The sequence below is a fragment of the Polypterus senegalus genome, chromosome 1 (assembly GCF_016835505.1).
Source record: "Polypterus senegalus isolate Bchr_013 chromosome 1, ASM1683550v1, whole genome shotgun sequence".
Classification (NCBI taxonomy): Eukaryota; Metazoa; Chordata; class Cladistia; order Polypteriformes; family Polypteridae; genus Polypterus; species Polypterus senegalus.
The window spans coordinates 247,104,462-247,132,302 of NC_053154.1; the positions used below are offsets into that span (position 1 = coordinate 247,104,462).

Consider the following 27,841-nt stretch of genomic DNA (forward strand, 5'->3'; position numbering starts at 1 on the left):
CACTTATAATTTCCCGTTTTAACCTTTATCTGTTTATCTGTTAATCAGGTGTCAGACTGCAAAATCTTTTGCTGACAGAAATCACAGGTGAAACCTGGTCTGACTGTACGTGTCATTTATCACTCAGTTACTCAGACCATAAACAGAGTGTACAGCAGTCAAGCAGGGGTTGGGTACAACTTTTTATTCACTCCTTATATCTCTTAATCATAAATGTATTTAATTCCTAATGTGTGCCTAAACCTGAAGTAAACCAATTACATACAGGTGTGTGTATGTCTTTCATTCAATTCCCTGTGGCATTTTTAGGCCAGTGGGGTGTCAAAGAGTAATCAGAGTAATTACTAGACAAAGATATCATTAACTCTTAACTTTCCTTTGTTTTTCAAGTATACACTATGGTCACTATTGTATTGTATATCTAATCAATACATGCATGACATATAGGAAGCACACAGCACATAAGTATTCATAGTCCACTATAGTCCATCCCCATATCAGTCGGAGATAGCATATTTGTATCTGAATCTGAAGGCCAGGACAAAAATCACAAAGAACCTTAAAACACAGATTTGGCTATTGAACATTTTTAAAGGATGTCTTATTTAATCAGTGGGTGAAAAGTATCTACAGCCCAGATTGCTCATATGTAATTTTTAATTTCATCAGTCTTTCTGTTGTTGTTCCCATTAACATCTGCTCTTCTATGTGTACATTTAAACTTCTGTCTGTGCTGGGTTTATTCTGCATCACAAGTCGAGCAACAAATAGCACAAGAACAAGGCAACACCAATATGTCTGTTCTCCACCTTGTTTTTGACATGAGAATACCAACAACACAGAAGTTCCAAAAGCACCTTCAAGGATTGCCCTCTTAGGGGGAATACTATCAAAATCTTGACTAGAGACAAAAAGGGCCTTGAAAGGTTTATATTAACAAAAGGCTTAACAATGCATGAAGCTCCTAAAAACACAAATGAATTGCCTGAGAAGGCAAGTCAATCCAAAGCAAACAAAGTCCAAATACAGAATGCAAAGTCAAATTTGAAAACAGAGCACAGGGTCAAAAAGTCCAGGAAATCCCAAAGCAAAAGCAAAAAGCACAGTTTAACACAAAAAATACTCCACTCCCTAATGTGTTTGAAATGAACTGCCAGGAACTATGGACAGCCCTCCAATATCTAGGGTGGAGGCCAGGTCCTGGCGATGACTGGCAGGTGGCCCCGCCCTTTGGGGAACCACCAACAAAACACACGGGACATAATCAAATAAATACAAACAATAATATATATAATAAAGAAAAGAAACATTAATACAAAGAAATACTACAAAATTAAACAAAACAGACAAGAAAAATAACATCGAACCCCTGCCTTGGAGAAATGCTGGATGAAACATAACAGTGAGGTGTGGGTGTTTTGGTATTGGACTATACTCAGCTTCATGTAAATAAATAAAACATGCCCACTAGATTCCATAGGTGCCATTTTCTGTCAGTAACCACTACCAAGAAGGGGTCAGATGGTTGTCATTGCCAACTCTAGTCCTGGGGGTTGCCAAATCTCCTAAAATTAGCAATCCTTAGTGAGGTGTTAAATGAGTCTTGTTCCATGGATCTTATGTTGTCTATATATTGGGAAAGTGAATGTAGTAAGTAATACTGTTAGGCATATGTTTAGCTGTTTCTCTAAATCTGTACTAGGGAAAGTGTGATAGAAGCATTTTAGTTTATAATATTTAAAATTGTATTTTTTATTTTCATTGAACATACAGATGAAAATCGACCATTTAATAAGTTCTTGCTCTCATGCCTTCCTGCTGTACTGCATATTTCCATGATTTAGGGACAAAGCTAACCCATTTTATGTCCTTTAAGGAGAATGTTCCAGAATCTCTACAAATTTTCAAAGAATTAAACTGTTACTGGATTGCACATATTCAAAATGATAATCAAGAGAAAGCAAATTATAACCAAAAGAAATTATTTTTCACAAACCACTAGAGTAAATTTTTGCTGTTTGGAAGATTAAAAAGTTAAAAGCACATGCCCATAGATAGCCGAGTTCTCTGAACTTGTAGCAAAACACTACTTTTGTCCATTAGATGGCAGTATTTATCTTTAGAAGAATATCTTTTTCCAGTTGAAATTCATCTATTTCTCACAGAGATCCATACTGTATCCTGGCACCAAGTTTGGAACCAAGCCTGGACCCAATGCCAGTCTGTCATATGGCTATTTATATAAATAACGAGTATGCATAAACTGCCTGGGTAAATTTCTTATTTTCATTTATTCATGCTAGTTCAGTTTCAGGGTTACTTGCAATTAAGCCTAACCTTTAGCAAAAGGTCCAAGAAAGCAGCCATCCCTGAATGGGATACCAGTCCATTTCAGGGTACAATCCTTCTAACATACCAGGAGTCAATGATAGATTTTTTAGTCATCTTATCTATTATGAGGTGATATGGTTCTGGGCATTTGGTTTAAATGATGTGTGAACTGCCATTTGATACCCACTTGTTGGTGAGTTGAGTTTGAAAGCTGAAACACTTTATGGACAGTCCCAAGGGACCCACACAAATAATGCAAAGTAAGGGAGCTGTCAAGTTTAAAGAAAGTGACCTTCCTTGTACTGTTGGCATGATATTCTTCATCATAGTCCTGCTTTAGTGTATTTAAGGGTATCACTAGGCTGAGAGGGGGATGTGTGTTATGATTTTAGTTTGTTTTTCATTTTTCTTGGGTTTTTCTGAGTCCAGTTCTGGTGTCAGAATATTACTTACAGCATGCATTTTGAAGCTGATTAATTTTTGCTGTCCTTTCTGACTTCATTTTGATTTGACAATGGGTGTTGCCATTTTGTGGCATTTGTGTCATCCTTTTATATTGGGATTCTCCCATAATGCACTGGGGCTGCTGTGAGGTCATTGGTGCACCAGTATAAAAAATCCCCAAAACAGTCACTTCTGTCCGAGACAGGACCAAACCCAGCAACTTGATATTTTGATTACTGGTTATTGTAACAAAGCTCTACCTACCTTTTGGTTTGCGATTTGGCAAAGATGTTCTCCTTTGCCTCTGTGCTTTCTTCTGTGCCTCACTGCTGTTTTCTGGACCTTTTTACATTCAGTAAAATATGACAGTGGGCAAAGAACTTTGGTGAGCCCACAAAGAATTACTTGTAGATGACTACAGTGATATTTTGGCACACCATTTGAAGGGACAGGAGGGATTGTCAGAGGCATCTAGGGCATTTTATTTCTTTTTCATGGATGAGTTGAGAAGGTCAGCATTGGCAAGACTGTGGGAGAGAATGACATCCAACATGAAAAAATTGCACACTAGTAGCAGTCATCTTCAGAGCAGTGGTTCAGAATTAGCTGACTCAGGTGTTAGTTTCCATCCTCAATAGGAGAAATCAGAAGGTGTATTCCATTCGCAGTCCCTCTGAAAATTATAAAAAAAAAGTTATAGTATACTGGAACAAGTTATTCATCAAATAATGGATCTACAAAAATATTTTTATTTGCTTTTTGATATTTTGTCCCATATTTTATTATGAAGTGATGCATGAAATTTGATTATCACAGAGATTGTTATCTCGAAGAGGAACAGGACAGCAATGGAAGGGAAACAAGCTTCTAACAAATATACTATAGGGCAGAATATACTAACAGTTATTTTTTTAGTTAAAGACCTGCAAGATCCTTTGTAGTGCACAGAGCCAGCTCAAGCATTTTTGCTGCCCAAGATAAAGCTGTAAATGGTGTCTTGCCACCTCCTTTGCTTTGTGTGCAGTCATCACTGCTAGAGAAGAAACCTGTAGACACGAGGTAGAAGAAAATGAAATACGAAGGGTTTGGTTTCCAAACAGTGAATTTACAATTTAAGAATACTGAAGGGAACATTTGATTTCTTACAGCAATGTCTGTGTTGAAGATTGTCTCAGGTAACAATTTAAAATAATACCAGAGTAGCTCCAAAAACATATACATTTCACTGAGGATAATGAAATAAACTGACAAGCTTAATATAATTACAGAATTCAATGAAACTGAAGTGTAATGATTATCCCTTAACATTTACCCATGAGTGATATTTACCCCCTCTTCACTAATTTACAGTATGTAAATAATGTAATGTAACTATCCAATCAATGCACAATGTCATACATGGTTTTGAAACAACACAGAACAACATTAGGCAAGTTTAATTGTAAGCCCATTTGGGAGATGATTATAAGTTAGTTTGAATGAAGTCAGCCTTTAGCAAAGTATTTAAGAGCTGCTGTCCTGTTGCCATTTTGATTGCTTAATTTTATTTTATTGCAACTGGGTTTCTTAGGTTGGGCCAATTTGTGGATTATTATTACTATAATCATTAGCTGTGTTGTAGCCTATGATTGCCTCCACGGCCAAACTGAGATTTGGAAGAACCTGTAACAGTGGTGGCTTGTCAGTCAGTCAGTCATCTTCCAACCCGCTATATTCTAACACAGGGTCACAGGGGCCTGCTGGAGCCAATCTCAGCCAGCACAGGGTGCAAGGCAGGAACAAATCCCTGGGCAGGACACACACACACACACACACACCCACACACCAAGTACACACTAGGGACAATTTAGGATCGCCAATGCACCTAACCTGCATGTCTTTGGACTGGGGGAGGAAACCCAAGCAGACACAGAGAGAACATGCAAACTCCACGCAGGGAGGATCCAGGAAGCGAACCTGGGTCTCCTTACTGTGAGGCAGCAGCGCTACCACTGTGGTGGTAGTTTGTATATGTCTCAATTATGACCAAACATAATATAAAACAATGTAATTGCATGTTAGAGTGACTGTGTTTGCCATACAATGAACTACAATGTTATAATTGGGTTAATAGTAGTCATACAGCTTTTTTTAATCTGAGTGTTTACAAGTCGTCATTGTTTAAAAAAAATGTCGCCCTCCAAACTTTGTCATTATAGGCAATGATCTTGCTGGTCTAAATTGTACAGCCTGCACTTCCATTCTACCAAGAAAGCTTTACTTTCAGTGGAACACACCCTTGACACTGGTCACACTGTTCTCACTCTGCTGTCCTTTTATGTTTCATAAGTTTTTGGCAGGTTTAAACACACTGTCCTTGTGGAACTGGTTGCAGTCCTCTATTTTGATTGGCCATTCTGTGTTTCATGGTAAAACTTTCTATCCTTCTTCCTAGAATATCTCAATAGTTGTGCCCCAAATATCAGAAACCTTGTTATGTTCATTACATTGGTACAAAAGGTTTCTCAGATCTCAGAACCTCTGTACACATGGTACTCATGTCTACATTTCATTTCCCTCTTTTATCCACTCTGGATTTAAGGCTCAGTCTTTCTTTCTGCCATCTCCTGTTTAGGAATGACCTTCATCTTAAACTCATCTCTCTATTATGAAAAAAAATCCTGGGAGAGAAAGACGGGAGACGAGACCAGAGAGACGAAAGAGAATGGTCATGGAGCGTTTCGCGGAGTCCTTAAACATGAGACTTTGTGCCAAGAGATTGACCCAGGACCATCTCGCGATGACGTAGAACATGAGATTCTTGTAACCTACTTACAACCAATATCAAATAAGACGACAGGCAGCAAAACACTCAGTCGTGTGAGTGTAAGGATTTGAACACACACAGATCCAGGGCTCTCAGTGCATATAAAGCGTAAAAGGACAATACGTTACAAATGAAATGTCGACGACTAAACGAAGATGAAAGCAGTGCGGAGAAAACAGACTCAAAAGTGTTAAAGAGAAAAAAGAGCAAGAAAGAAAAAGAATAATCTAGGTGCAAATTCAGAAAATAAGGAAAGCAAATATCAGCCCGGAACAAGTGGAATTGAAAAAAAGCATGTCCATTCAAGCTCAGAATTAAAAGACAGAGTAAAAGACAAAGTAGAACTTTATAAAGACGTTCACAAACGTTGGTGCTATACACATGCAGAGCAGGTTAGAGATTATGAAAGCAGTGGAATTCGAAAGCCTAAAAAAAGAAATGTTGGCACGATACACATGTGGAGAAAGTTAAAGAATATGAAAGTAATAAAATTAGAAAGTATAAAAAAAAAGAAAGTAAAGTTCGCAGTAGCACAAACAAACGGAAATTATTACTCGAAAAAGGGAAAATAATCACCACGGACCAGGTGTCATTGAAAAAAAAGAAGGACAAAGCGAGGTCAGAAATAAAAGATAGAGTAGAAAACAAAATAAAACGTCATAAAGAGATTAAAAAACAAGGGGGCCAAACACATGCAGAGCAGGTTACAGATAATGAAAACTGGAATTCAAAAGACTCAAAAAAAAAACGTAGGCGCGAAACATATGCAGAGCAACATACAAAATATGAAAGCAGAAAAAAACAACAGTGTCAAAACAAAGAAAGTAAACATCGCATTAGCGCAAAAAAAGAGAAATTATTACTTGGAGAAATAACAAAAAAGTGAATAGAGATTGCATATATGGATATAGGTGATATGTCAGAAGTATATAAATATTGTAAGGCTTTGAAGTTTAAGTCAGAGAATTTCAAAAACGTGGTTTACCTCACATGCATTTTTTGGTTACTTTGCAAAAAAAATTATTAACTGCTGATGCTGTAGATCGTTTTGTCTGTGCTGAAATTCCAAACAGAGAAACCTATCCTGAATTATGGTACAAAGTCATTAAACACATCTCACTGACTTCATTTAAATGATTCAGCATATTGGGACTCCAAAGATTCCAAATATTGTTTTTACAGAAGTTCTGAAATAAAAGTGAAACTAATGAAATAGCAACAGTTCAAAGAAAAAAAAATCTTAAAAGTGTGTAACCGGAAAACCAAACACGGGGGTTGGCGAGTGAAGCGAGCAGGGGGCAAACCCCCTACTTTTCTTTATCATTTACCTTATCTTTGAGCTACATTATGTATGTCACTCACTGTATTTTTTTTCCAAACATTCCAGTTGAAAATATCATTATTGACAAAATCCTGTGACTTCCTTCTTGTCAACATAAACAAGTTCATACAGTATATCATTATACAACTTCTTTTTCAGAATTTTGCTTTCAGCAGGTTGGGATGTTTTATGTTTCAAAAACTATAGAAGGAGGTTCTTCAACTCCTGAAGAATTCCGCTATTCAGCTGATGTATTCAATCCAAAAGTTTGCTCACAGTCTCTTTGTTTCACTTTGTCCCATAAGTTTCAACTTCCATTTCAGAACTCTGTCCCTTATCCCTGTTAGACTTTACCCTTCATTCACTTCAGTCTCTGGTCTCACCCCAAAATCATTGTTTTGCTTTGGCTTGCCCTTTCTCTCTTACATGGCTCCTGAGCTTTTGATCCCTAAGCTGTACAACAAGCTTCCTAACCATTACTTACATTTAGGCCCTTTTCAAAGATACATATATTTATAAAGTATCATGTTCAATACTCAAGCTTTCTGCATCTTCTGTGACTTTTGTGATGTTGTTGTTGTTTCTGGTTCTTAATTTTAGTTTGGTGTAAACTGTTAACATTTATGTCTCCTTCAAACAGTAACACTGCACTTTCTCGACAAGCAATCACTGTATCAAAACTAGTGATTTAAAAAAATATTTGCCATTTTCCTTATTGCCTCTATTTTTCATAATTCATAACATTTAATTGTTCCTGACCTTCAAATACAATTATTTAAGCGCTGTTTAGATTTAAACGAGCTGGTAGCAATCAAGCTTGGGTGTGTCTAGTCTTAATTTAACCCATTATTATTTAAATTTGATTAATTGGTTGATTGAATGACCAAGGGGGAAATTACTTTTTCACATGGGGGTGATATTATTGTCAGTGAACTTTTTTCCTTCAATAAATCAAATGATAATTTTTAAAACTGTGTATTGTTTTTACTCAGGTTGTATTTTGTATTATTCTAAATTTGTTTGGTGACCAGACACAATTAAGTGTTATGAATAGGCAAAACTAGAGGGAATGAAGAAATGAGCAAATATATTTTCACGGGACTGTATATTGATTTTTATAAATCTCCTTGGTATCTGCCAAGAATAGTAAAAATAATGCATGACAAATTAAAAGGAGTTCTTAGAATTAAAGGGAATCTACTCACATTAAGCTATTGAAGGTATATCTAGTAAACTGACCATACAATGAACTTTAGTATCAGTTTATCACATGAAAAAATACATTTTTTATGTTTTTGAGTTGCTTAAAGTAGACATATTTGCAAATGCATTCTGATATTTTAACATCATGAGCTGGCAAATGAAGCTGCTAGGCAAGACATGGAAGTTTACTCAACATGTTTGTGCTGTTTATCAGATCTTGCAAATGCAAATGTCAAACCAATTATCCATCCATCCATTATCCAACCCGCTACATCCTAACTACAGGGTCACGGGGGTCTGCTGGAGCCAATCCCAGCCAACACAGGGTGCAAGGCAGGAAACAAACCCCGGGCCAGGCGCCAGCCCACTGCAGGGCACAAACCAATTACTGCTTATAGAATATTTTACTTACATATTTTACTTACTTTAGTTTTTTGCAAATATTTCATTCTTTAAAATGTTTTCCATTCAAAAGTTAACTAGTTCTGGTACAATTGGTATAATTTTTAAACTAACATGTCCTGCACTGGTTGTTTGAGCTGTGATCATGAAAATTTTTTCACTTGGAAATATACGTTAAAAAACTTTATAACCGTATCATATCATACTCCTGTGATTTCAAATTAAATATATTATACTTTGAAAATGGTCACATGATTTTCCACTAACCTAAAACCCACAATTACACTAAATGAAGTTCTGAATCCCACTGCGATTATGTGTGTGTGTATCTTTTGTGCTAATTGGAGGTTCTGTTTATGTTGAGGCTTTGCATCCATCACTGCAATGTCAGCCTCATGCAAACAGTAGCCCTGAGTTGAACTGAGATAGAAGAGCTGAAAGGATAGTTCTCATTATTGTTATAACTGGTTTTTGATTACTGTTCAGAGGTCCTTGCATCATCGATATTGTTGTGTATTTTGGTCAGTATGTCTTTTTTTATATTCTTCTATTGTCTTTAAATCATAGGTCTGCCATATTGAAAGGGTAATGAGTACTCAAACTTTGTCAAAACAAAATAAAGCAAAGCTTTTATTAGATTTTTAGCCATGCTGGACAATCTCAGAACAAGCCATTTTTATTAAACCCTCATGTGGCATGGCAGGTCATGGAACAAGCAGCAGTTGAGACTTGATGTATTTCATATGAAAACAGTGTTGTAGAACGTTGTCAGACCACAAAATATAGGTTAGTGATAATTTAGTATAGATAACTCTGACATAACATTGAATTATTCAATAAGAGTTCTATTTTTAGTAGTACAAAACTACCAATTCATGTAGTTGGAACAGAATCCATGACTGATTTTGTAAAGCATATAGAGGAGAGATTGAGACAGCTTAGGCATCAAGCAAACATGATGGACTAAATTGTGTGCTACTGTCTGTGAAACTTTTTATGTTGTTATGGAGACTTCCTGTAAAGCAGCCAATCAAGATGGCAAACACCAGCATATAGTTCAAGTTTAATCCTCCATAAAGTGGGCTTTCAATTTCCAGAAGACCGCAGTAGACATTCATTTGCTCTATATTAAAACCCTCAGTGCTCAGTGACAGTTTCCATGACTGGAAATTTTAAGTGAACAGATGGTAAGCTGATGCCTTTTCTGTGTTTCAAACAATTAAACTTTTTAAGTGACCGATCAGTTGACCTTTTCATGTTTTGATTGTGTCTATGAGGTAAACATTGAAACATTTGTTTTGAAATAGGCTAAGAACATGAACCTTTTTTTGCCCACAGCCAAAAGCACAATATTGGGAAGAAACTAAAAATGATTTAATGTTAATTTTAATATTTTCCCAATGCATAAAAAGGGTACTACTTACCTATACTGCATGTTTAATTTCCATGTCCTACATCTCTCTCTTTGCCACAAGAACAACAATTTATTTCTTGTATAGCCCAAAATCACACAAGGAATGCCTCAATTGGCTTCATCAGGCCCTGTTTTTTGACACCTGCCAGTGTCATTAATTATAATAGTTTGTCGGACATTATTTGTACTATTCTTGACTCCGTAAGAAGATAAGAAAGTTACTCCCCCAAACAACTTTGTAGGGAAAAAAATGGAAGTAATCTTGGGAAAGGTAATTCAGAGAGAGACCCCCTTCCAGGTAAGTTGGGTGTGCAATGGGTCTTAAAAAATGGGGTAAATACAACACACAAAACAGAACACAAGTAATCCTCTTCACAGAGCTAGATGACCAATCCATCATGGCCACCTGAAAAATAAAATACAATAGGTACAAACTACATGTTCTTGTACAGCACTTCTCACCAAGTCCAGATGCAAAGTTCATATCAACTCTCAAGGCAAAAGGCAAGAACAGATTATAAAACTCACTCACACAGCCATCACATATGAGGATACAGATTTATTCAAATACATCAGAAATAAAGTTAAAACTAATTAACATAAATGAAAAACAACATCATTTAATTCTAGAACCACGGCCAGATTGTAAAAATGAGTCAGACAAACCAGACACCGTCAGAGTCCTGGAGACCTCGGCCAACAAACTGCCTTCCCCCTATTGGCCATTCTGCTGTACAGCTGGGTCAGTGCTGGGCCAGCCAGTTTAATGAAAGGACCTTTCTACCCCATAATTCCAGTGCTCCTTTATCAGAGATAACTTTTTATTGGCAAGCAAACAACTTGGCAGTAGAGTAGTCGCACTAAGTACCACATGAGGATACAGAGAAGAGAAACAAAATAAGGGAGGGTTAATAACAGTTTATAAATATCTTATTACATACATTTTAGTACAAATGACTAACAACAGAGATGCAGTTGACACAGTTAATCAGCAGCTCTGCTCAGGGTACCCTAAACTGAAGTAGTGAGTCTTCAGTCTGGATTTGGAATACATTTTGCATTTTGGATCTGGAAAAGCTGTGACTGAAATGGCTCCTCTCATATTATCAGGCAAACCTTTGCTAACATGAGTTCCCTCAGCAGGTTAAGTTCTCTATGAGTCTGTATATACATATTCCATTTTATTTCTGGAAGTAACTACTTAACAGCTGGTTACTGAGCATGAACCTGCAGTATCTTATTGAAGAAATCAGTGCGTCATTTAAATATTTGGGGTTGACCAAATATATTTTAAATTCAGCTTCATAGCAAAATACTATTTAATCCCAAATGGTTCAGTGACTTACTAAATGTATGACTAGTTCATCTGTTTACTTTCAGTGCTTGTGGTTCAGCATTTCTTATGTAATTTCCGTACGAGGTCTGAACATTCTGTATTGTACAGTATGTTTGGCTGCAGAGCAATGTTATCAGCAGTGTGTGAACAGTTTTCTCACACAATTTATTGCACCTTTCAAACATTCTGTTCAGTTCATGTTGTTACTGGATGACCACTTTTATCAAGAGATTCTCTTTCTTCTCTGAATTGCCAGTGCCAGGTGAACAGAGCACTGCAGCTCAGTGCCTGTCTCTCATGAGGCTTTCGTAATGTCTGTGGTGTTTCACTTTTTGATTTATAGAAAAGCTGGGTAAACTTGATGTTGGCACAATGCTTAAAAATAGATATTTTTCACTTAGCTGGTATAGTATATAGATCTCCCTTTCAACTTAATTAAACACGTATGAATGAGAAAATAGCTGTTACAGGTTTACTTGTAACATGCAACCACGGTAGGTAGGTAGGTAGGTACTTTATTAATCCCCAAAGGGAAATGCACATACTCAAGCAGCGGCATACTGATTAAAAACAATAAAAACAATATTAATTAAAGAGTAATAAAAATGTAGTGCAAGTTAAAAAATGCAAGGTGGAGAGTGCGAGGCAGGTGTAACAGTCTATAATCTTGTATAATGTTAACGTTTACCCCCCTGGGTGGAATTGAAGAGTCTCATAGTGTGGGGGAGGAGCGATCTCCTCAGTCTGTCAGTGGAGCAGGACAGTGACAAAAGTCTGTCACTGAAGCTACTCCTCTGCCGGGAGATGACACTGTTCAGTGGATGCAGTGGATTCTCCATGATTCACAGGAGCCTGCTCATCACCCGTCGCTCTACCACGGATGTCAAACTGTCTAACTCTGTGCCTACAATAGAGCCTTCCTTCCTCACCAGTTTGTCCAGGCGTGAGGCATCCCTCTTCTTTATGCTGCCTTCCCAGCACACCACTGCATAGAAGAGGGCGCTCGCCACAACCATCTGATAGAACATCTGCAGCATCTTATTGCAGATGTGAAGGACGCCAGCCTTCTAAGGAAGTATAGTCGGCTCTGTCCTCTCTTGCACAAAGCATCAGTATTGGCAATCCAGTCCAATTTATCATCCAGCTGCACTCCCAGGTATTTATAGGTCTGTACCCTCTGCACACAGTCACCTCTGATAATCACAGGGCCCGGGAGGGGCCTGGGCCTCCTAAAACCCACCACCATCTTCTTGGTTTTGCTGGTGTTCAGGTGTAGGTGGTTTGAGTTGCACCATTTAACAAAGTCCTTGATTAGGCTCCTATACTCCTCCACCTGCCCACACCTGATGCAGCCCATGATAGCAGTGTTGTCCGTGAACGTCTGCACGTGGCAGGACTCCGAGTTGTATTGGAAATCCGATGTATGTAGGCTGAACAGGACCAGAGAAAGCACAGTCCTCTGTGGCCCTCCTGTGCTGCTAACCACAATGTCAGACCTGCAATCTGAGACGCACATACTGAAGTCTGTTTGTAAGATAGTCCACGATCCATGCCACCAGGTATGAATCTATTCCCATCTCTGTCAGCTTGTCACTAAGGAGCCGAGGTTGGATGGTGTTGAAGGCACTAGAGAAGTCCAGAAACATAATTCTTACAGCACCACTGCCAAGTGGTAGAGGGATCAGTGTAGCATATAGATGATAGCATCCTCCGCTCCCACTTTCTCCTGGTATGCGAACTGCAGAGGGTCGAGGGCGTGGTGGACCTGTGGCCTCAGGTGGTGAAGCAGCAGCTGCTCCATGGTCTTCATCACATGTGCCATCAGAGCAACAGGCCAGAAGTCATTCAGCTCACCAGGACGTGATACCTTTGGGACTGGAGTAACACCACATGGCAGCCAGTCTTGGAACATTTCAATGTATACCACTATGCCTGTGTAGTACTGGAGTTTGCATGTTCTCCTTGTGTCTGCGTGGGTTTCCTCCGGGTACTCTGGTTTCCTCCCACAGTCCAAAGACATGCAGGTTAGGTGCATTGGCGATTCTAAATTGTCCCTAGTGTGTGCTTGGTATGTGGGTGTGTGTGTGTGTGTGTGTGCGCCCTGCCCAGGGTTTGTTTCCTGCCTTGTGCCCTGTGTTGGCTGGAGTTGGCTCCAGCAGACCCCCGTGACCCTGTAGTTAGGATATAGTGGGTTGGAAAATGGATGGATGGATAAGATCACCTCTTTTTATTGGGAAATAATGCAACTTCAGTAGTAGTCAATGCAATTTATAGAAAATATGCATTTTAAACTTAAAAGTAATCAAAACATGCCAGAAGAGAAATTTATTTTGCATTCCACTAATAAAAAATAATTTATCTAAATACACAAAACAAACCCAATAAAAGAAAAGGTTTAATATAATCTAAAATACCATTATGTAAAGTGTTTAGAAAGGCAATCAAGATTAGAGAAGGAATGTTGCTGCCACTGCAGAAATTTAACATATACTTTTAAAATGAGAGGCCTGTGTGAGGCCTCACCCTGTCCATTGTGTTCAGCTTTGGCTGTTTCTTTGAAGGGGTAAGGTAGCTATGGAATAATTTAGGTCCATTAATTAAACAGCCTCATACTGTTATATACTGTATTATGAAGTGCTATAATAACTAAACCTCTTAATTTACCTCAGACCTTTAAAACCAGATTTAGTAAATTAAAATCAATATGGTGCTTTAAATATACTCTTTAAAAAAGAACAAAAGGTCGCAAGTGGAAACAACCAAGGAACACATATGCAAAGCAAAAGGGAATTTTTCCATGCTGGATGGTAAATACCTTAAATAAAGTGCCATTCAGACACGATGGATGTCCGAGGCTCATGACTTACTATAGCGCCATACAATACTACGAATAATTTATTATTATTACAGTAAAAATCAAAAGGTTGGTTGATGCAGGAAAAGGTAAAGACATTTGAAATTCTTCTAACTTTAAAACAGTCCATTTTTATCATTTGTGCTATTTTTTTCTGTTCTATTGTGAAACAGCAGTCTATTGACTGCTCACCACTTACTGAGTGAAGCTAAATAAATGTGGTCTGTCAGAAAATACACTAAAAAAGACAGTAATACCCAAAATATTATAAGAAATATATGATGTACTGTGTGGAATAGAATCCATTGATCAGACACCATTAGGGTAGTGTCAAGGCACTGTGACTCAAGAGTTTTAAGGAGCCCTTGGTAGGGAATTTACTTTACTACTCAAGTTAATCACCATAAAGCTTTCCTTTATGGTCAACAATTGAGAAGAAGGAGTGAACACTCCATTTTACCTATATGATAAGTTAAAAGCCTGCTATACTAGCTACATAAAAACTATTAAAAATAAAACAAAATGCTCTTATTTGAATTTAGAAACAAACATATATCTATGACCAGTCTGCTACACAGTTAAAATGTTTAAGATGTTACAATATTTTCAGTGATATTGTCATCATAGACAGCGAAAATGGAAAAAACGTCTATCCTTCATGAATGAGAATATACAGCAGGGTACTTGCATTTAGTTGTCTTCCAGTATCTGCATCTCTCAGCAGTGTTGATTCAAGGATGCTTCTTCCCTCCTGGGCCAGGATAAACCAGGATTTATCAATTCAAGCACATATTCACCAATATTTACATTACTCACATGGCAAGCCATAACTGATACAGGCGGAGTCGCATTGTGTAGTGTCCACAATGAGTATAGCATTTCATCTATTAACATTCTTTTAAAAACATTAACATAGCTTACATGTCACAAATGAAATAGTTAGTTTTAGCTAAGAAAATCTTGCTCCAGTTTACATGTAATAAGCAGCAGCAAAAATCAGAAATAAATGATAAAATTAATGGCTGACAGTTACTATTCATAATTTTTACATTTAGCCAAGTTTAGGTGAAAATTTTAATTTCTGACTGTAGATACTGTATCCTTAGATTTAAAACTGAATGCTGCAATAACTGCCAATCATGTACATTTTTAACTTTTTAAACCATTGTCATTATTTAACCTACTGTATATGCTTATTGTGATATAGTAAAGTAATAAATATCTATAGAGTTTTTGGTCAAAACATGTGCTATAGTGAATCTTGATAATTTCATGACATCCAGACAGCTGCTTCTCTCAGTCGTTTGCTGAACAGTTAGATGCTCCTATAATCTGTATATACTCAGAACTGAGGAGGTCACAATGAGGAGGAGACAGTCCCTTCAGTATCCAATAGATGTAAGGCAGGATGGCACTGGAAAAGGCACCAGTCCACTGCAGGGTACACTCACACCAACTGTATGTTCTTTTATACCAGTAATATTTATAGCCAGGAAATAACATAACATACATGACTTTTGGAGGAGGAAGGGAAACCAGAGGGTTCTTGACCAAAAGGGTTTTAACTATTAAATAATTAACATTCACTTTATCCTGTATGAGATCATGCATATTTGATAAAATGTATACTTTAACTTTTCATATTATCACATTTACAAATTAAACATTTTTTCTTATGTTTGTCATTAAACTCATTGTGTACAGTACAGCTGTTTATGTTAAAATTCCCCGGCTAACTGTTTACTCACCACTGCCAAAGCTGTGTGTGTTTGTGAATTTCAAGATATTTTAGTTAAAACCTGACTAAAGCATTGTCTATATTTATCTCTTGTACTTATTTATTCAGACATCCAGCTTTTCCCACAGAAAACATATTTCTTTATTCTAAGAGCTGGCAGAATATTTTGTTACCTTGGAGATTAACATAAGGAGAGATGATTACTTGATAATTTATTTCTGAAAAGACATTTTGCAGTTTTTTTTATTTTGCATTTCAAGCAATATAACTTAATCTTCCTGTAATGTCATGCCTAAATTACAGTCTAATTCCTTATCAAACTTTAAAATGTATTGCAAATACAATACTTATTAAATACTCTAAAATCTTTCTTCTTAGTAGGTGCTTAATTAAAATGATAACATGGTGCTAAGTAATGTCACAGTTTTGAAATATAAATTAATATTTAAGACAAATGTATTAATGATTGATTATACTGGCTGCAGATTGAACTTGATTATTTACACTAGCATCATCTAACCTAGTACTTCACCAATGGTTTTTAAAAAAGTATGGGCCCTGTAAAAATGTGCAAAGTAAGCAGCATACAGCAGTCACAGTTTGGGCCTATCATCCAAGGCTTTCATTTTAATAGAGTGTGAAAACACTGGCCCAGATGAGAAGAAACATTTTCACTCACTGTCTCCCTTCTGAATATGAAATCAAATCAAGCAGCATAAATGAAATATTCTGTTGTTTAATATATTCACTGTGAGCTGATGTTTCTTTTACTTCACATTTAGTAGAACTATGCATTATTGAAATGGACCGTTCAAACTAACCTGACAAACAGCAAAGGGGATAGCTTATAAACAGCAATAGTATAACTGTTTACATGACATCAATGTTTGAAGTGGCGCATAAGCATGAAAAATGAAGTTAATTCATGCTTATCCCTGTAATAATAAAAAGTACCATGTTACTTGGCTGTAAGTGCGCTACAGAATTACACAGGACATGTTTTTGTTTTTCAATCAAAGAGGATACTCCCTTAGCCCTAACCATACCAGCTATAATAGTTTAAGTGTGAGTCAGCAGGAGGTTCTCGTAATAATGGTTAGTATTCACTAATGGAATTATCAGCCACACAGTGGACAGGTCCATCAGAAGTTAGATATGAATATGACTAAATGGACAAGTAAAATGAAGATGAAAAAGAAATCCCCATAGATTGGTAATGATATTTAATGAATTATTAATGTTCTGTTTTGTGGTACGTTTCTCATTCCCCGATATAAATATCAATCCAATAAGCTTCAATTAATGTATGCAATAGAAGAGGCTCTCCAGCCCAAAAAAGTAGTACAGAAATAAAACAAATTAAAATATGAGGAAGGTCTTCTGATCATGAAACAAACTCTCTACAGAGCAAGTCAAGTGTTTCCTTTCCATAGCACATCATGTGGGCACCAGTCAAACTGGATTAAGGTACAAGATAAACTTTTAGTGTATTAAAATGAAAATGAAAGTAAAGTGTATTGAGAGAAGTATTTTATGACCCTTGAAAATGCACTGTGTTTCTGCCAGTCAACAAAATATAGAACATATAGTATGAAACTATGGACTTGATCTGGACTAGAATGTGAAATTTCAGAACCAGTATGAAAGAGGGTCATTTTACTTAGTAAAAAAGGTTGCTGTTAAAAGTAATTCACATGATGAGAAATGTATGTAATTTAATTCAGTTTCCCATTTTTAGATTCTTCAATTTTTAATTTTATGAAATATGACATTTTGGTATGGATAATGAATTCTATCACAAATGAGGGATGATACTAACTTGGCCTGAGCTAAAATCTAGCAGAATTCAAGGGCTGCCTTGGTTTCCATGGAAACTGTGATTGCTTGTTATTAAGCTTGAATTGGATTTTCAGTTCATTCTTTGGAGTCTTAATGCATTTTTTTTTTCTGGTAATGTTAAAAATAGCAGGTTAATCTACAATATTTTGTGCAAAATGAACCCATAAAAAATGACTGCTAGTACTGAGCAGTGTATTACGTTAGTGTATTGCAGAAGCTGCATTTTCCTCCATTGCCATGGAGAGATTTGTTATACAGCTGGTTAAAAATATGTTTTACTCTTTAAAATGACACATTGCTTAATGCTTTTTCATACTTGTGGATGAAATATGCAAGTATATGTAATAAGTATAAAATATGCAATAGTAGTTCTAACTACCTATCTTATACACAGTATTTTCATTTTGACAATTATATATTCTGAATTTTCAGAAAGAGTTTAGTGGAGAATATTTTCAGAAAGGGCCTACTTTTTTTAAATTATCTTATGTATGCTGTTTATAGTTGTATTTTAGAATGCAACTTAAGTTAACTAATGAATTAACATCTTCATCATGGAATTTTACAAAATTGTTGTCATATTTGACAAAGATCACAAGATGATGATTTATGTTTCACATGCCAGTGATGAAAGAGCCATAAATTATAAGTCGATAAAGAAGGAATATGATTCAGTGAAAATAAACATTAGATCTTTGCTGATTAATCCTTGATACATCCAGAACATGTTTAACTTCTTGAGAGGATTAAACTATGCAGCTGGGAAAAAGCAATGCCAAATGTGAGTGCATTTTCCATGAGCCAACAGAAAGGAGCGATTGTGCAACACTCAAATGAGGGGCTTTTTTATTTAAAATCCAGTTAATCCAATGTGTTCTAAAATCCAGAACAGTACAACTGAAAACATGTCGATCTGGCATAAAAATATGTCAAAATGTGTCAGTTGTGCGTAGTCTGAAAAATCTACCCCCACGCAACAAAGGATCCCAAATAAAATAATCTAAGCTCATGAAAAGAGTGGGCAGTTTGCAGACTGAAATATCTGGCAGGTCTTTGAGAGAAGTACTTTTTTCTTGTGACTAATGGTGGTTTATCAGGTCCTGGTGCAGTGAAGTGTATAAAAATCTGACGGCTCTAGTGAACAACAACGCAAGCCAAGTTGAAAAAAACTAAACAAACAAAAGTTTAGTAGTTGAAAAGAGGCAGTAAAATATAAAAGTGCGCTCACTCCTCTTCAGGAACAGAGTTGGCCAATCCATCAGTTTACTTTAAATTTAAAATGCTTGAAAATGCTGAAGTCAATTTTCAACTGCATTTTCAGGTTTTTTTTTTAATTAGATGCATTTATACTTAAGAGCCCAACACTCTATTCAGTAAATACAAATATAATATGAAAAAGAAATGTAGTGTTGAAACAAAACATAATATTTAAACATAAACAGAAAAAATCATGCAATTAAGTATTTATATATAAAATTTGGCTTATGCCCAAACTATACTATGCTAGCTACATTTTGAAAATTAAAACTCTGTAGGCCAACAACAATTTTATTTGCATAGAAAATATCATATCATAAAATATATATGACCTCCTGTTCAGTACAAGCCAGACTAATCATAGACTTGTGACAATGGTGAATAAATCATATATTAAATACATTTGGCAATAGATATACAAGAAACACTCATACATTTGTAGGGGAGAGTGGCAGTTGAGCAAACTTATGATGTGATTTGTACTGAATTAAGAAATCTCAAACTGATGAAATCAAAGGGATAAAATAGAAATGCAAGAAGCGTGAACATATGCTTTCACATTCAGCTGCAGTGTCCATAAGCACCATCAGACACTTTGTTTGATTCTCTCCTGAATGGCCAAAACATACTTCCACATGAACTGTAAATGTGACCAGAGCAGGGCCATCTTAACAGCATTATAGGCCCCCGGGAAAAGCAGTGCATTGGGGCCCCTACCTACACAACCACTCAGCATGGGGCTCCCAGGCTACTGCCCAGCATGCCCATGCGTTAAGAAGCACCTGAACCAGAGCTATGGCAAAGTTCTGCTAGAGAGAAGAGAAGACTAATAATAAAAAAAAATAAAGTGCAATAAACTTTGAATTTTTATCAGGTTTTGAGAACTGAAAAGTTTTAACACATTTTGCTTGTGTATAAAAGTTTATCAACTTACTGTGCCTGCGGTGGGTTGGCACCCTGCCCAGGATTGGTTCCTGCCTTGTGCCCTGTGTTGGCTGGGATTGGCTCCAGCAGACCCCCGTGACCCTGTGTTCGGATTCAGCGGGTTAGAAAATGGATGGATGGATGGAACTTACTGTGCTCCTTGATGTAGTCCCAAAAATTGAAAATACACATTTTTGTATATATTTAATTAATATCTTAAAATGAAACATTCAATCTCAGTTGTTGGTTGACACCACTTTAATTTGTTGGTTCACAATGTACTGCACTATAAAAAGCAGATATGTTAAACAGAGTTGCATTAATTCATGTAATTTGGAGTAAAGCTGAAGTTTTGGTCGTTGAACATTTATCTAACTATATATAAAATGCTATAGTTTGTCCATCTGTTATGCAAATACTTGCAAACTACTGGGGTTAAAACCTTGATCCTGGTGTTGATCAAAAACTTATGATCTGATACATACTCCTATTGCTAAAACATGAGAAAACAGCACACATGCCAAACTGACCTGCTGTCATGGGTTTCTTAGGGCAAAGTGACAGGCAAATAAAGTGACATTGCAGAAAGAAAAAGAAGACCTGACATTGACTGAACATCAAGTAAGTCACTGAGGCCGATAATGTGATGAGGAAGACCGTAATAGAAAGAAGTAAAAGAAGAAAAGCTAAACTATCTGCTGAGCATTAAGTGCGGGGTACTGAATGTGAGAATAAGAAACACAGAGAAATACATATAAGGAGGTCCACAATAAAAGACTGGCCCTGCAAGCTCATTTATAGATGAGCTCTCAGAACATGATACACACGTTCAATTTATGTATTGTGTTTATTAATCATCAAACATGAATACAACTCTGTAGTAATAAAAGTAAAAATAAGACAGGCAACAAAATGACATGTTATAAAGAAAAGCATCATAATGTGCTGAGTATCTTACTGGTGGGCAGAAAAGATTATTTCAATGAAAGCTCAATCCTCACAAGCCCATCTATTGGTAATCCCCCAGGACACACTACAACCATTTTCCAAATTCATGTCAAGTGAAAGTATTGTGTTTATTGATCACTGACAAAGAACTCCATAATAGAAACAAGGTAAATGAAGAGCAGCAACATCTTCTGAATGGCAGGTGCTTCATAGGAGGTGCTTAATACAGGATACAGAATGCAACAATGAGACCAAGAGAGAAATGTATACTAACAAACAAGCCCTAATTTGGAAAGTTACGTCACCAACATGATCTCTGTGAAGCTGTGAAAACAAAGCACTACCTTCTCAAAATGGAAAAGTTCATCATGCTATATATGAACCACCTTTATTTGAGGCCTGGAGGTCCACTCGTTTCTTAGATTTATATATATATATTGTCTCAGACGGCCGGGGTCCTTGTCTGGCCGGGATGCCTCTTCACGGAGAGGACAGAACAGTACCTCCCCCGGGACGTTAGATGGCAGCCCCCATGGGTGGAGGGTCATGCCTCGGATTCATGCAGGGCTTCATGGTAGTTGAAGTTATCTACAGTCCTGTTGGGATCCGGGGGTGCAGTCAGGGGTGCTGCAACAGCTGCTGAGCCCCTTTGGACAGGTTTTCCACTACACCGGGAGTGCTGCCGGAAGTAGGTCAACAAGCACCTGGAACACTTCTGGGGGTGTTATATAAGGAGCCAGTAGTCACCACTCTGGGAGCCAGAGTTGGGAGGAGGGAGACAAAGCATGCTGGGGAGGAGTGAAAGAGAAAGAGTAAGGAGAAAGAAAAGTGTTGTTCTGTGCTTGTGGGACTGTGTTGTGCCTGTGGGAAACAGGGAAGGCGAAGAAAAGAAATAAAAACATTTATTTGTTTTATCAGTGTGCATCCTGCATCTGTCTGTGTCGGGCTAAGCGCTGGTATAGCATCATTGTCACAATATATATATTTATATACACACAGTATATCCATCCATTACCCAACCCGCTACATCCTAACACAGGGTCACGGGGGTCTGCTGGAGCCAATCCCAGCCAACACAAGGAGCAAGGCAGTAACAAATCCTGAGCAGGGCACCAGCCCACTGCAGGACTCACACATACACACACACACACACACCAAGCACACACTAGGGACAATTTAGGATCGCCAATCCACCTAACCTGCATGTCTTTGGACTGTGGGAGGAACTCGGAGCACCCGGAGGAAACCCACGCAGACACGGGGAGAACATGCAACCTCCACGCAGGGAGGACCTGGGAAGCGAACCCAGGTCTCCTAACTGTGAGGCAGCAGCGCTACCACTGTGCCACCGTGCTGCCCCCACACAGTGTGTATATACACTCACTTAAAGGATTATTAGGAACATCATACTAATACGGTGTTTGACCCCCTTTCGCCTTCAGAACTGCCTTAATTCTACATGGCATTGATTCAACAAGGTGCTGAAAGCATTCTTTAGAAATGTTGGCCCATATTGATAGGATAGCATCTTGCAGTTGATGGAGATTTGTCGGATGCACATCCAGGGCACGAAGCTCCCGTTCCACCACATCCCAAAGATGCTCTATTGGGTTGAGATCTGGTGACTGTGGGGCCATTTTAGTACAGTGAACTCATTGTCATGTTCAAGAAACCAATTTGAAATGATTCAAGCTTTGTGACATGGTGCATTATCCTGCTGGAAGTAGCCATCAGAGGATGGGTACGTGGTGGTCATGAAGGGATGGACATGGTCAGAAACAATGCTCAGGTAGCCCGTGGCATTTAAACGATGCCCAATTGGCACTAAGGGGCCTAAAGTCTGCCTAGAAAACATCCCCCACACCATTACACCACCACCACCAGCCTGCACAGTGGTAACAAGGCATGATGGATCCATGTTCTCATTCTGTTTACACCAAATTCTGACACTACCATTTGAATTTCTCAACAGAAATCGAGACTCATCAGACCAGGCAACATTTTTCCAGTCTTCAACTGTCCAATTTTGGTGAGCTTGTGCAAATTGTAGCCTCTTTTTCCTATTTATAGTGGAGATGAGTGATACCCGGTGGGGTCTTCTGCTGTTGTAGCCCATCCGCCTCAAGGTTGTGCGTGTTGTGGCTTCACAAATGCTTTGCTGCATACCTCGGTTGTAACGAGTGGTTATTTCAGTCAAAGTTGCTCTTCTATCAGCTTGAATCAGTAGGCCCATTCTCCTCTGACCTCTAGCATCAACAAGGCATTTTCGCCCACAGGACTGCCACATACTGGATGTTTTTCCCTTTTCACACCATTCTTTGTAAACCCTAGAAATGGTTGTGCGTGAAAATCCCAGTAACTGAGCAGATTGCGAAATATTCAGACCGGCCTGTCTGGCACCAACAACCATGCCACGCTCAAAATTGCTTAAATCACCTTTCTTTTCCATTCTGACATTCAGTTTGAAATTCAGGAGGTTATCTTGACCAGGACCACACCCTTAAATGCATTGAAGCAACTGCCATATGATTGGTTGATTAGATAATTGCATTAATGAGAAATTGAACAGGTGTTCCTAATAATCCTTTAGGTGAGTGTATACTGTATATATACACACACAGGGGTGGGCAAAAGTAGGATTACAGTCGTTCATATGGAAAAAGACATGCAGATTATTATGATTTTATTAACTTTAAAAGATGTCTCAATGGCAAAGTGCAATTAGGTGCAATCTCGTAAGTGCTGAAATTGCCAGCCTTCATTATTTATACATTCTTGTAGTCTAGATGCTAATAACAATAATTATAATAATAAGAAGACAAATAATAAAAATAAATAAGACAATAATAAATTAATAATAATACAAGAATAAACTCTGTGCTTCGCGTACTCACAAATGGATTCCTACTTTTGCCCACCCCTGTATATACAGTACTTTTGGTCTTTAGCATTGGAGCCTCTAAGGCCAAACTGGAAGTGACCTCAACAGGCTTCATGATGCTTTGAAAGCAAAGTGACTGTTAGCAACTCTTTTTCCCTAGATCCTGGTTTGTGAGTCATTGCATCTGAATTGTCACTTAGATGCCTCTGATTTGAATGCATGTGACAAATATATATATATGACGAAGAAGAAGACATTACATTTATATAGCAAATTTCTCTCTGCTCAAAGCACTTTAAATAGAGAGTGCAGTGCTATTTCAACTAAATCATCAATGTTCAGAATCCACCTGGATGATGCAACAGCAGCCATTTTGTGCCACTATGCTCACAACTCTTTAACTATTAGGTGATGAAGGGGCAAGAGAGAGAGTTAGTCAATTAAAGTCAAGGGATTAGGGCCATGGTGGACAATTTAGCTTGGACATTGGGATACAACATACTCATTGTGAATGATGCCTGGGGATTCTTAAGACAACAGAGAGTCAGTATCTCTGTTTTACTGCTCATCCAAAGGGTGGCACCATTTTTAGAGCACAGTGCTCTTGTCACTGCAATGGGGCATTGGAATTCACACACAGACCACACAGTAAGTGGCACCGATTGGCCTCTCCAACACCTCTTCCATTAGTAACCCAAGCTTTTCCTAGATGTCCTCCCATCCAAGTACTGGTCAGGCTTCAGGTGGATTACCTGTTCTAAACTGCATGTGGTATGGCTGTTGGCCATATATAAATAAAAAATGGAAGGGTAGAGATGAAACCACCAATATCCCGTAAAGTATCATTCCACAGGATAGGACATGAGCATTACAGAAATTATGAACACCTGTCTATGAGTATACATTTACAAAGAGGATAACAAATACTGTTGCATTCAGGGCTTCTAACCCTAGGAACCCTGAACTTTAGACTGATTTAACTAGTACTATTAGAGTGGGTGCTTTATTGTCAGCAGTTTAACCAAGGCTGAAGAGTTGCTATTTTAGCATAGAATACAGTTGGTATGGCTGTGGCTGAGGATGTTTATACTGCTTTTTCATATTGATTTTAATAATTCTAACAGCAATAGTTGTAAGTCTCTCCCAGTCTTTGTCTCTGCTTACTTGGCACCCTGTGGTGGCACTTGCTGCATCCTGGTGTGGATGTATTATCACCAATATTGAACCCATTATTACTGGTCATTGTTTATAGTGTTGATGACCTAGGATAGTGGAGACATTCTGTGCTTCAATAAAAATATTGATTTTATTGATTTCTTAATGCATATCCAATTTTTGGGGGGATTTTCAAAACAATATTTTAGTTGTATGTTCGATTTGCATTATAATTTAACTATACTGTGTTTGACATTAATTTGCTAGACAGTGGCATTATTAGTGAAAGTACACTTTATTATAATAAACTAAATAATACATGATGTGGTACTCTTGATTTGCTCCTTCTGTATGAAGGTGGTATCGTGGCACACAGTGGTTATCATTCCTGCTTCACAAGTCCAGGAGAATGGGTTTGAGTGTATAATTCAGCTTGCTGTATGTGAAGTTTGCTAGCTTTCCCCATGTTTATGTGGACTTTTCTCTGAGTGCTCTAATTTCCTTCAACATCTCAGAGGTTTTAGTTATGTAGGTCTCTATTTGTGACGGTACTTTTTGATGGACTAGCACCCTGTGCAATGATGGTTCTACTGTCAATCAAATGCTGTCCGAATCCCCCGCAATGGAAAAAAAACCAGATGCATATAATGGTTGGATGAATTTCAGTTTCTGTTGTAAATTCAAGAAAATAACAATAGTTGGCCTAACAGGACTCACCTCTCCTTAACCCACTTTGGTTCTCTTCCAGAATGATCTCATATGTCATATTTTATCCATCTGTTTATTTTTTATGCATACTTTTGCACAATCAGAATTTTAGGTGCTCAGACCTATCCTATAAGGCAAGAACCATCTTTGGATCTATTACTTAACCTCCTTCAACACTGATGTCAAGCTTCCTAAACAATTAGTTAAGTTACTTTATCTTCCTATTTGGATATGTCCATAATACTTGTTCTTTTGTATTCTCTTGGAGCATCACTTTAGTGCATTGATCTGTTGAATATATGTTCAGCATTAACATATATAAATTCTTCAGTTATATTCTAGACATACCTGGATATAGTGATTTCTAAGCGTTCAGTACCCCCATCTTTTTAAAAGCCTACTCCAGTATCTGACCAAATAAGTGACAGTACTTATCCAGCCTTTAAGCCAATTGGTGTGGGATTGCTGTATTTTTGTGAATCCCTTTAAAATTCTTGAGCCCTTTTCTGGTTGTGAGTGAGTTCATGAGTGATCATTTCCCTTAATATAACTCTGTTATCAGGGTGTCAAATACAATGTAGTACATTGATTTTTATGTAGTAGGACCTACAGCTCCATTCTGATCCATTCCTAATTTTGAACCTGTACTTCAATTTGGAAACTAGTAGGGACTCACAAGAAGTTTCTATCTAAATAATTAAGTATAAAAAAATCCAGAAAGTGTTTAATTACTTGCTATCTCCAAGCCATATTTTTGATGTAAAAATAATGTTATGTTTTTCTAACCTTTAAGGTCTGTAGTGAAATATCTCCTTTGGCTGAGAGTTTGCCTCCAGAAGAAGAGAAAAGGGCTGATCTTTTGCAGTCTCTTCAATCAAGAGATTTTCTAATGCCGGTATGTAGATAATGCAGCATACAGGTATATACTAAATATCAGTAATTAACTAAATAGAACAGAAGAAAATTTTTGACTTTCGGTCCATGTTTGGCCATTAATCAGTATGATTCATCGCATCCTATTCACTTGACTTTTACAAAATATTATTGAATCAAAGTTGGAAAGACTCCAAGGTGCTTTGTTCCAAGTAAATTATTACAACCACTTGGCATCTTATTTGATGTACTGGCTCTTCTCTATTTGAACAAATATATTTCTGAGATTTAGCCTTTAAAATATCTGGTCTTGCAAATTCCATGTATTTTGCAGGGGCATATCCTGCTTGAAAAATAATTCTTTACCAAGGGCTATCAGGCTAATCCTTCAAGGGACAAACACACACCTCAAAAGAGGCAGTAGAAGAACAAAAAACTCAAAATACTACAGAAACCTAGCCAAACAGCTGTTAAGGGGCAGGAAGGCAGCACGTTGCATAAGAATCTCTGGTCCAACAGTGCAAACACAAATATGGGAAAGTTTCAAGTCTCTTCCTATGTTCTTGGTTCTTCAGTTGTGTTCAGGTAACTTGGTTTGGAGAAAAGATCTGTAGATTGATGTGTTAATGAATTTAACAAAAGAAGAACACAGTTTGGTAGCTGCACGTTTTCTTCACTTATTCAAATGCTGTTTACAATGATTAGGCTGATAAATTGTGTATGAAATGCCATTCTTGTCCCTAATTCTCTCTGTATAAGCAGAATGTTCTAAGAAGTTCTTGGCTCATATAGAAGAATTTTGTGTCAGACTGGGTTTTTCCAAATTGTATCATTTTGGCCTCTAAATTGAAAACAAAGTTAAATTTCAATTGTCTTTTGATCAATATACCTGAACAGAGATGCCATGAAGTTTGTATAGTTTGTACAATTTTTTGTATCAGCCTCGCTACTCCAAATACAAATAGAATGAACCTATTTTTGAATAGTAACATCCTTTCTATTTACAGGTTATATGGCTACTGAACAGTCCGTCATAATAAAAAATATTGTAACATAAACAATGCAGAGTGCATATATACTGTATAAACAAATACCTTGAAATATACTGTATGAGTATTATTATGTGTAGTATATTGCCACTCATATTAAATATGTTGGATCAAACAAGATGTTAATAGATGAACATCTCTTCATTTCAGTTTTGCTGGGAGAATTAATACTGCTAAAACTATTGTCCTTCCAAAGCTTTTCTTATCCATTATCTTTTTATATATATTAAGAAATCCTTTTGTTAAACAAAGTTAGATAAAATTGTAATTCCGTCAATTTGGAATGGAAGCCTTAATGTTACTTAAGTCAGTATTACTACTGGGTCAGACATTTTTGTACTGGGAGACTGTGGAAAGA

General features: G+C 37.3%; 1 protein-coding gene across 3 annotated transcripts in view; it reads left to right on the plus strand.

Moving 5' to 3' along the window:
- Positions 1-27,841, plus strand: part of fam13c (family with sequence similarity 13 member C) — a 152,851-nt gene that overhangs the window by 36,571 nt on the left and 88,439 nt on the right. For all 3 annotated transcript variants that reach the window (XM_039771523.1, XM_039771515.1, XM_039771506.1), the window contains exon 6: positions 26,355-26,456. In XM_039771523.1, the coding sequence (XP_039627457.1) occupies positions 26,355-26,456 (102 nt within the window). The remainder of the gene's footprint in view (positions 1-26,354; positions 26,457-27,841) is intronic.